Source organism: Vicia villosa, linkage group LG2, assembly GCF_029867415.1.
Source record: "Vicia villosa cultivar HV-30 ecotype Madison, WI linkage group LG2, Vvil1.0, whole genome shotgun sequence".
NCBI lineage: Eukaryota > Viridiplantae > Streptophyta > Magnoliopsida > Fabales > Fabaceae > Vicia > Vicia villosa.
The window spans coordinates 98,606,462-98,617,480 of NC_081181.1; the positions used below are offsets into that span (position 1 = coordinate 98,606,462).

General features: G+C 35.8%; 1 protein-coding gene across 2 annotated transcripts; it reads right to left on the reverse strand.

Moving 5' to 3' along the window:
* Positions 1 to 792: 792 nt before the first annotated feature.
* Positions 793 to 9,202, reverse strand: LOC131651687 (1-aminocyclopropane-1-carboxylate oxidase homolog 1-like). Of its 2 annotated transcripts, XM_058921365.1 has the most exons (6): positions 8,948 to 9,202; positions 7,182 to 7,829; positions 4,592 to 4,638; positions 2,207 to 4,478; positions 1,548 to 1,869; positions 795 to 1,456 (listed from the first exon to the last, which is right to left on the reverse strand). In XM_058921365.1, the coding sequence occupies exons 4-6, from the start codon at positions 2,731 to 2,733 to the stop codon at positions 1,196 to 1,198; spliced, it is 1,110 nt and encodes a 369-aa protein (XP_058777348.1). In that variant the 5' UTR covers positions 2,734 to 4,478; positions 4,592 to 4,638; positions 7,182 to 7,829; positions 8,948 to 9,202; the 3' UTR covers positions 795 to 1,195. The 2 variants fall into 2 exon arrangements, with proteins under 2 accessions (XP_058777349.1, XP_058777348.1); XM_058921366.1 differs by lacking the exons at positions 4,592 to 4,638; positions 7,182 to 7,829; positions 8,948 to 9,202 and having other exon boundaries at positions 793 to 1,456; positions 2,207 to 2,761.
* Positions 9,203 to 11,019: the final 1,817 nt, after the last annotated feature.

Below are 11,019 nucleotides of genomic sequence, written 5' to 3' on the forward strand. Positions count from 1 at the left end.
ATATATTTAAACGTGATTAAGGCATAGCCGCGTGTAACCGGTTTGACATGAAATACTTACATGTACAATTGAGAGATTAAACGCCTAGAGTCGAGCTCATCTTTCACCAGTTCTTATCCGACATACGGTAACGTCAAACTATACCAACGCTTCCTCTGTGTAACCATATTCCAAGTACAACCATGCACTACTACCACGACATTCCATCAAGACAACGTGTATATCTTAACGCAACACACTCTCAAGTGAAACATCCATACACGGGTCCACAAAAGACTTAAGTTTATTTATACTTTGAGCAAATATCATTTACCTTTCTCTATGGGTATAGAGTCGTGCTGTATAATTTATTATGCGTACACCTTTGTTGTTCATCATTCATTTTTCTAGTGACTAGACAAGAGACATCAACAAACACAAGACAACGACAATGTGATAGTTAGGCCATCATCACACACAAGACAAGAGACATCAACAAACACAAGACAACGACAATGTGATAGTTATGACATCATCACACTCAAGACAATGATAGTGTGATAATGTTAGCCTATAAATAAAGCACACAATAGAGGTGTAGCTAGTCTCTATACAAATTAAATCAATGTATGATAGTTAGAATCACACATAACTAAAGAACAGGGACAAGCAAAACCGTAACCCTAACCCCAAATCTAACAAACAAACTCTATAAGGAATGCAATAAAGATGAATTCATTAAATCAAAACTAAAAAGGAGAGAAATGTTTGTTACTAACAAAAATAATGCAAAGAAGTAGTGTATCATTGCTTGTTTGTCAAATCCAGCAACATAACGTGAGGGAGGATTGAAATTGATTAACAGAATGTGAGGTGAGATTGAAAGAGTTAGGATTGCGTTTGAAATAATTTAGAGTAAGGGACGAGAGTGATTAAGAAGTCTTAAAAGCCAGTATCCACCAACTCCAAGTCCTTATAACCACCTTCCTCATACATGTAAAAATACAATCACATACTTCTAATTTAGAAGTTCTTGGTTATAATTCTGCAGTTCAACATGATTATTTTTAAAAATGTCAACAAGCATAGATAATTCATTTATTTCGGTCTAGGAAACTTGATACATATAAAGCACACTTACAACAGAAAATGTGTAGTCATACAGATAGATCATGGCCAGCTCCAAGAGAATAAGAATCATTTTAACATGTTGAATTCACAACTTAAAGGGTTCTAAGGAAGAATTCCCATCAAGGCCTTTTGCAAAATAATGTGCTAAGAAATCTTTTATAGTAGTGTCTTTGTAGATTGGTGGATTTTCTTCAGAAAGCAATTCCTTAATAGGACCATAAATCTTCGACGCTCCTTGAATTGGTTCAGTAGAATTCAGAAAGAAGCTTGCAACAGAAACTCTTGAGCCGATGTTCTGTGATAAGACTCGGTGAAAAACACTAACAAATTTGTCATTTGTGATAAGCTGCAACAACATAAAAGAAATTGATGAATCTTTTGTAACGTAGAAGCAATTATCAACATCAATTTTCAAAACAATAACTTTTAATAGTTACCTGTAGAAGATCTCCAATGTTTACAACAAGAGCTCCATGTACCGGAGGAACATTGACCCATTTATCCTCGTGAAGAACCTGAAGACCACCAAGTTGGTCTTGTAGAAGTAATGTGAAGAAGTCACTATCAGTATGCTTGGAACCGCCCATAGTTAGTTCAGGTTCAGGACATGGTGGATAGTAATGACCTAAAATAAAGAGTCCTTCAGCACAATTCAACTCTTTGAGGTAAGAAGGATCAAGTCCTAATGCCTCTGACAACAACTCAAAGATCTTGAAACCCAAATCTCTTATTTTCTGAGAATATTCAATCACAATATCTCTGCGAGTATGAATCAGTTAATCAATGGTTAAAATAATTCAAATGGACAGATTGGTAACTGAAAAGCACTTTTGAACATAATTACATGCCATGTAGTGTAACAATTGTAAAAGCAAGGAAAATTGATTGTAACATATTGAACAGAAAAGCTGCAATGTCAACCCAAATAATTATGTTATTTATAACATATATGTTAAATAATAAATGTTTAGGATTCAATGAAATTTTATTTTGTATGATCATCAACCTATATATTCATAAATCAATGTCTAGGCATACAATCAAATCTGACTATGATTTGGAGAGTAAGAATCCAAATTAATGGTTAGTACTTTACCTGCATATTGGTGGTACATCTTCTGGTTTGAAAGGATCAGGAGCAACAGCAAAACCAAATGTATCTCTCCAATTAGCAGCTTGACCACTAAACAAGGTTCTATTGGAGAAATACGCAACTTTTTTCTTTGTATCACGAGTGTAAAACTCTTTTCTTATATCAGCATCTTGTTCATGAAATCTACGAATTCCATCAATCATTTCATCCAAGATAGTGATGGGAATTCCATGATTAATCACTTGAAAAAATCCCCAATCATGACAAGCACTTCTAATTTGGCCAATTACCTCTACACGCAGAGATGGATTGATGTGTATGTCTTGGAGGTCTACAATGGGAACACTCAAGTTGGAGTCACTAGCTGAGTTATCACCGATGTCCAATTTCCCAGTATGAAAAATGCGTGGGATCTTTGAAATCCCGGACTCCACCAAACCTTTGACACCTGCTTTTGAATCGTCAAAAGCTTTAACTTCAGCTTTGAAATCAGTGGATTCCTCTAATTGGTTTGTGTTTTTTACTTCCATATTGAGAGGGAAACAACAACACCAGAATAGGCACTATTTTGCCTCCAACAAAAAATGTTGAATTGAAGTAAAGAGAAATGGACAGGAAGGAACATTCAAATAGGATGGGACAGAACAAGTCAATGATGCAGCCGCCATGACCAAGTAGTCAATTTTTTGTTTTTATATAATACAAGATAACTTTGAAAGTGGAATATAAATAGAAAATAATGAGGACTCTAAATTACTATGGACGGAATAAAAACATGTTAGTTTGACTTATATGTATAACTAAAATAAAGTTTGAGAAAAGTAATATCATAACTTACAAAATGACATGTTGAAACTTCTAAATCAAATTAGAGTTTTTGAATTTAACGTCACACTTTTAAAGCAAAATGTCCAAAATGACATTATAAATTAATTTCTAATATACCACACTTTTCAATTTTTTTAGATAAATTAATATCATTCAACCACTGAATTAGCGGATGCCTTATTGGAATTCATTTTGATAATCTGTGTATTAGTACGCATAGTTTATAACTAATCAATTAGTATTAAACTTTCATGTGTTAATAATATTGGAATAAGTTAACTCTCCTATGTATGCGTGCTTTCTCAACTAATAAACAAAACTAGATATGCTTAAAGTTCAACCAAAGATCAAAACTTAAGAAAGAAAAGTAAATATCAAAACTCAAATTAATAAAATAGGAAAATAATATCAAGTTCCAAGTGTGGCTTCTAATAAAAGTGTAACAAATCAATATACAAAACCATACCGGGTTTTTGTCAAAAAAAAAAAAAAAAAACCATACCGGGTTAGGAATCAATTTTGTAAATTTTAGATAAACTACCGTGGGAAAGTCAGCTTCTGGATGTTCAGAATTACTTTGTTAACTTTCAATACTTGAACCGGCTTTCGCCTTCGAGTAAACACCAACTTCCATATCAGCTGAGCTGCCTGTAAACAGCTGTGAAGAATAGACCCCGGTTTTCTTCACCTTGCCTGGAAATTCTTTGTTTAAATTACCCTTCAAAGAAATGTTTTTTATGATGCGATTTCGATTTAGTAGGAACATGGCATTGTGTGGCGGTAGAGCTCCTCCGACACAACCGCCTTCCTGTGGGCCGTCCCGTGTTCTTGAGGGTCCATCCTCAGAAACTGATTTGAACTTAGGAAAACTATTCCTCAATCTTAAAACGCCTCGTTGATCAGGAGAATATTGCTCCTCTAATTTAACACAAACAGGGCAAGGTGGTTCGATTTTCCTTGTCTTTGGTGTTGTCTGCTCCAAACATTCGGCATGAAAAACATGACAACAAGGAAGAACCCCAGCTGCAGGCATGTCCCCGCTTCTCACAATACGGCGCAAACTCCAAGGTGATCTTTGTGATAGAAATCTTTCACACAAGCCGCACCTAAATCCAACTGAATGAGTATGTGGATAAGCAGGTGTTAATTCAAATGACTCGGTAACATCTGCAGAATCCTGACTACTGCTGGCATTACTTGAGCGCCGGCTGCCTCGGAGTGAATTAGAAGTATCAAACCTTGTATAATCTGGAGCAGGAGCATCAAAGGCATCCCTAGTAGTTGTTAGGTCTGGAAATGACAAAGGATGAATGGGTTTAGAGATGAAAGAACGGTGATTAGAGAAATTCCTCCGAGAGGACAATCGGGAACTTGTAGTAGACTCAGACTCGCTACTTTCTGATTGGGTTGAAGTGGAGCCTCTATTATTGGGATTTTCGGAAGTTCCCTGCACATATTTCATACCTGTTAGATGCATATTTGTTGAAAGAAACTTGCATGACAAAATATTGCCAAAACAAATACAATTTCATTTTAATAGTCTTTGACCAAAAACTTTACCTCCTTAGCAGGTGTAAAAGATATCCGGCCTAAAGAAGGACGAGGATCTATTAAACATACAAAAGAAGAGAAAGCAGGTCAGTAAGTAGAAATAACAATCAACAAGTTCATATTGAAAGAATATATAGCAGAGTTATTAATCCCAGATAACGGAGCGGAGCGGCCGACCCCAAAAACGGAATAGCAGATAGCGGGATAACTTTTTGGAATAATTATATGAATAATCTACCTATATGTTTAATGTAAGATTAAATAACTTTTTGAACTAATTATATGAATAATCTACATATATTAATCCCGGAATCAATATATTTTAAAAGAAAGGGAAAAAAACAGTGATATGAAAGAAAAAACAACCTGAAAACGAATAGAAAAAACATAATAAATAGAGAAGAACAAAATAGAAAAGCAGAAAACAGGAGTAGAGAAGAAGAATAGAGATAAGCTTGAAGTAGTTGACGCGGAGGAGGAGTTGGTGCAAGAGAAGCAGCAAACAGAAGAAACACGATGGAAAAAGGTGAAAACACGAATGAGAGAGGAGAAAACATAAACGACTGTAACAAATTTTCCAATTTTAAAATTTTTGAATGGTAAAAAGGTCTTTTCGCACTCCAAAAAGGAAACCGCTCCGGGCCGGGAAGCGATCCGCTCCTGCAACCCGCTATCCCAGCTTTCCCGGCCGCTATCGTAGCGGAGGGTTGCCGCACCGGGAGAGAATCCCGAGATAGCACCTGGAGCGGCCGCTATTAATAACTGTGATATATACTACTAAACCAAGATGAGCATACCAGTTTATTTAACTAAATGCATCACCGAAATAACCTTAGACATACAGAGCCAAACAATAGCAAACAAATTAAAATTTAAAGCACCATTGAAAGCAAATCATTAAATTAGAAGGAATCATGACCAAATACTATACTACTTCAGCCATCTATCTTATTGGAGTAAGCTCTATAGCTCCGTACAAAATTATTCAAAATAAATATTGTCAAAACTCCAGAGCCTACCTTGAATCGGGAGGGGGTAAAAAATCAAAACGAAAGAATCGTAGATCCTACCGAAACCATAATATTGTACTTATACATATGCACCCAAGTAAAATGATAGATAAAATCTCTAATAACATTAAATTAAGCCAAATTGCAAATTCATAATCGTATCAAAAACATAACATGCAACTTAACAAAAGTTTATATACAATTCCACACCACAAGTTCATAATCAGTCTACCTCTAGAAACTGCAATTCTAGATATCTTGGATATTAACATTTTGAACTGCTTGGGGGGTTTCTATCCCCTAATTAGAGTGACATTTCATTAATGATGTGACATTTCACTTTTGCGATATCTAATTCAGGAATGAACAAGAATAAGCTAGTTAGGAAAGCTATCTAGTATATAACATTGACAATCTGTTAGACCTCTCATTAAAGAATATTGTGGATGGGGAAGAGAAGACTAAAACTGACATGGGGGAGTTTATGGAAGTTATGGTTTAGAATCTGTCAGTTATGTTTTATTCACTAACTATGTGTCAGTTATGTTGGCTGTTGGTACGAATAAATAGAAAGTGGGCATAGTGGGTTATGTTGGAATTATTGAGTGGTTAAGGAGAGAGACCCAACGCTTGAACATTTGGGAGGGGAGGGGTCAAGGCTCTCAAAACCTTGGAGAACAATTATCCTAGTGTTTAATTCTGAACTTAGATTCTGTTTGTATCAACAAATATCAGAAATTGTCCCAATTCTATTTAGTAAAGAACCAGTTTCTATCCGTCTTTCTCCGGATAATGACTAAACTTTGGAGAATGATGACCAAATTTGGATTTGGATGCTTCAATTGTAAATGATTTGGCTCAAATTGCAAAATCTAGTGGTAGTGGTTGCACTGACTGTGCACTTGCAAATTATTTGGAGGATCCCAATGCTGATATTAAAGAAGATAGAGCCTCCATTGATAAAAATTAAGATCATATGCCTATCCAAAATAGGGGGTGAGTAATGTCCTACATATTTAGAATTATAGTTTCTACTTTCTAGATGAATTGACCATGAACTTATGTTGAGGGATTGAATTTTGAACTTATGTTGAATTGTATGCTATGCTTTAAATCTTAATCTTGATAACCGATGTACAATTAAGTAGAAAACAAGATGGAAAATATGAATGAAATCGTAAAACCTTTCATTATTCTTTATACAAATTTTTGAAAATAAGAAGGAAAAATTGTTGTAGTCCTTGGTTTAGTAGTAGAAACACAAGAAAAGTTGTTTTAGGTCCTTGTTAATTTAGTTGCGCTCTTAGTAATATTGGTATTTGGTCAACTTGGGATTTAGCACCTACTCTAGGGGCAAAAATAAACATGGTTCAAATATTACAAGAACTAATTTCAAGATGGACAGACCAATATTACGGGGACTAAAATCAAAACAAGGACTAAGGAAATTATTCATATGTTTCAGGAGGGACCAAAACCCAGAAGAAGAAAAAAAAGGTTAAGGACTAAAACTGGAGAAGGTGTATAATATAGGAAATGCACCTAAAATTGGTGCTTTTAAAAATTCATATATTCGGATTAGGATTTACCTTTTCTGATCGCAGCCTCATAATCATCAAAACTTATTTCTTGTACTGCAGGAGGCACCCACTGAGGACCTTGAGAAATATCAGACGAACAATTGCTAACGAAAATTCCAGTTCCATCTGAAACAGAATAGTGAAGATCATATAGGTGGTTGCCTCTGACCAAAGTCATACTTTCTTTACCATCTGATGATGTAGAAGACCCATCATAGAGTTGATCATTGAAATTATAAGGCAGCCCTTCAGACTGGAATCTGAAATCCCACCTCGACGGAGGTGGCGAATAGCTCGTGTTAGTTCTCCAGTAAGGCTCGTGCGAACCCAATGACCAGTCCCTACTGTCAGCACTTGATCCATGTGGCCGTGAAGCCACACAACAAAGCGACCCCGTTTTAGCTATTTTTTTCAGAATTCCACAATAAAACCCAACCCCTAAATGCTTCAAATACGACCTATTTTAGTAACCAACTAAATCGGAATTTACATACTCCAGTATATACTTTCGAAACAAGTCACAGTCGCATTCCGAAGGTCACTGGTTTGAGCACACAAAAATCTCAGCAATTGATACATTCCACCTTTAACCAACATATCAAAACAGACACCAATATTAAACTCCACTTGCAACACAAGTGATTCACCAAGAAAATCCTGCAACCAAAAGAAGAGGAATTAATAGCATTCAACATCTAATAAACTATCCAGTCAAAAAAATTCTAATAAACTAAGGAGCTATGAAGCACGGATTCCGACACGGACACTGGGACACAAAACTGACACGGACACTCTGACACCAATAATGTAAAAAATGTAGTACACCGACCCTGTAACAAATGTGATAATATTCGAGTTTCATTAATCCATCTATTATTTAAAAAGTAAAAAATATTCTAATCAAAATTAATGTTTTTAATTTTTTATTGATAACATTGATTCAATACATGTTTTACCCTTTTAGATGTGTTCAGATGTGTGTGAGATTTGTCCAACAAACGTATAAGGTGGTATGTTGAAGCAAAAAAAAAATTAATCATTTGTGTGAATTATCCGACACGTGTTATATGAGTGTCATCTGGGTATTAGACACTGACTCAAAGAGTGTCGAAATAAAGAGAAAAGAAATCATTTTTTGGCTACACTTGTCTGACTTTTCTGACGCTTGTTTGAATTTTCCGAGCCCACCAACGAGGAAAGCAAAGTCTAACAAAGTTTTGGGAACCAGCAGCTTTGTTAAGTAAAGAGAAACATCAAAATTAGTTAAGAAATTCAAAGAGTGACATTTAACTATAAATCATAGAATCATACCTATTCAAATTCAACTAGTACTTCAAAAAAAATTAAAATCAACGCCAAAACACACATTGGCAAATTAATAGCAAAACCAACAACACTTACATAATGGCATAGAACCCCCAATTACGAATAAATTAAAAAAAAAATCAGCTATTTCAAATTTAAGAGTGACATCTAATTATAAATCATAGAATCGTAACTATTTCAAATTCAACCAGTATTTCAAAAAAAAAAATAAAAAATTATGACAATAACTAACGCCAAAAAACTAAACATTGGCAAATTAAGAGCAAAACCAACAACACTTATATAACGGCATAAAAGAAACCCCATTTGAATAAAGAAAAACAAAATCAGCAAACAAAAGAGCATAATAACAACACAAATTAAACTAATTTCATTAATTAAAACAAAACAGAATAGAAACTAAATACCAACAACAAAAAATGACGGTAAGTTTCAAATTAGCGAGTTACCGAAAGAAAGCTCAGAAACTGTGATGATGATGATGATGATTATGTTGTTGGATTGAGTGATTGATGAAGCGTGTTGTGTTAGGAGAGGGAAGAGTAGAAAGTGGAAGTGTGAAATTGAAAACCCTAAGAAAGAAGATTGAGGAAATAGAGGAGTGAGTGGAAGAAGTGGGAGAAAGAAGAAGGGGAAGAAAGCAAAGTGGTTGCACAGCTGGCAACCGCTACTTCTGAATCAATTTTCTTTCATAAACCATTTCAAGTTTAAACGCGCCGTTTCTACTGCTCTATTTTTTTTTTTTTTTCAATGCTAAAGGTTTTTTTTATGTTTCTTTTTAATAAAATTCTGGTAATTTTTTGGAGTTTAAAAGTAGTGCACTAATAATATAAATTATTATTAGTGCACTAGAATCTATCTTTAAACAATTTTTATGGGGGGGTTGCGAGGTAGAGAGGAAGATCAATTGGGTCAAGTGGGATAAGGTTTGTAGGCCAATCGAAGACGGGGGGTTGGGAATTAGAAGGTTAGGGCTTTTCAATTCAGCTTTATTGGGAAAATGGAAATGGAAAATTAGAGTAGAAAAAAGGGGTATTTGGTTCTCGGCGTTAGTAAACAGATACGGGTCGAACGCGGAGGCTCTCAGTCCGGGGACTAGAGGAAGCTCAAGTTGGTGGAAGGATTTATGTTCTTTGGACTTAGGAAGGCTGGAAGATGCAAATGAATATTCTGTGAAAGAGGTGTACAAGAGTCTATTGCCTACAGGAGCTGTCGAATTCAGGAATCCATGGGCAAAAATTTGGAACAGAGCGATTCCATCAAAAGTATCTTGCTTGGTATGGAGGCTGGTTCAGAACAAAATTGCAACAATAGACAATTTAGTCAAAAGGGGCATAGGGTTGCAGGGTCAGGATAGTTGCGCTGGAGGTTGTGGGTGTGAGGAGTCGGTATCTCATCTGTTTTTCGAATGTAAGTGTTTTGCAGGTGTTTGGAGTAGCATTTGCAACTGGCTAGGCGTATCATCAGCTCTGCATAATGATGGCTGGCAGCATATGAGCCAGTTTGAAAATCTGTTTGGTGGCGGAAAAGCAACGTCTCTAAAACTTCTTGTGTTGTGGTGTGCATGTATTTGGTGCATATGGAAAGCCAGGAACCATAAAATCTTCCGAAATGAAGAAATTCAGATTATAAAGGTGATAGAGGAAGCAAAAGTTTACTCGTGGAAATGGCTGAAGATAAAATCAAAGTTGATCAAGGATGACTTTGCAATGTGGTGTCTAAATCCTAAGGCATGTCTCGGTCTAACGGCGAACTGATTATATGTTAAGTCGGGTCAAGTGCACCGAGCTCTTTGGTTGTTGGATTCTTTGCGCATTTGCAGATGCCTTATATTGTATGTACTCCTGTGGTGTGGTGTTTCTATTGGGGATTTATCCAAGGTGTGTCTATTCTGTTAGTGGTGCTGGCCTGCAGTGTGGTTTTTCATTTGGAAGGTGATTGTAGCAATGACATAAGCAACGCGCGGTGGCTGTTTTTGATTATCATGGGCCTGCATTTTTTAGCTTTGTTAGGCTGATATTTGGTACAATAATTTATGTTTATGTTTGAGAAGTATATACGGCGGGATACTATGCTGGAGTATATGTTTGCGGTAATTTTGGCAGCTGTTTGGGAGTAATTTATGCAGATCGGTAATACTTGTGGTCTCTAGGGGATGTTGGTCGGTAGTATCCACCGATGTTGGTTGCACATTTGCTGAATTTCTTTTTGCGGAGGTTGGAGTTTGCGGCCGTAAATTTTCAAAATAGTTTTTCGTAGTTCTTTTCGTCTACTTTCGAGAGAATCGTGGCAGATCTGGTTGTATGTTGGTGCTGCTATTTTAACAGAATGGAAATGTTAGGATTGACAGTTTGGTTTTGCCTATTAGTTTTGTTCAGGAGTTGTCTCTAGCAGTTCATTTTTATATTAGGCTTGGTGGTGGTTTTGGAAAGTTATGTTGTACATTAGTTACTTAGTTAGCCTGCACTTGTTTCAGTTGCTGTTTGTATCAGACTTTTATGCACTTCTTGTGCTGTTTTTA

What these genes read in the sequence shown, in the direction of transcription:
- LOC131651687 (XM_058921366.1), bottom strand. Translation starts at nt 2,733, where the DNA reads ATGGAAGTAAAAAACACAAACCAATTAGAGGAATCCACTGATTTCAAA. An exon ending in GATGTACCACCAATATGCAG is followed by an intron (nt 1,870 to 2,206) that starts GTAAAGTACTAA and finishes TCATACTCGCAG; the next exon opens with AGATATTGTGATTGAATATT. An exon ending in ACATTGGAGATCTTCTACAG is followed by an intron (nt 1,457 to 1,547) that starts GTAACTATTAAA and finishes ATGTTGTTGCAG; the next exon opens with CTTATCACAAATGACAAATT.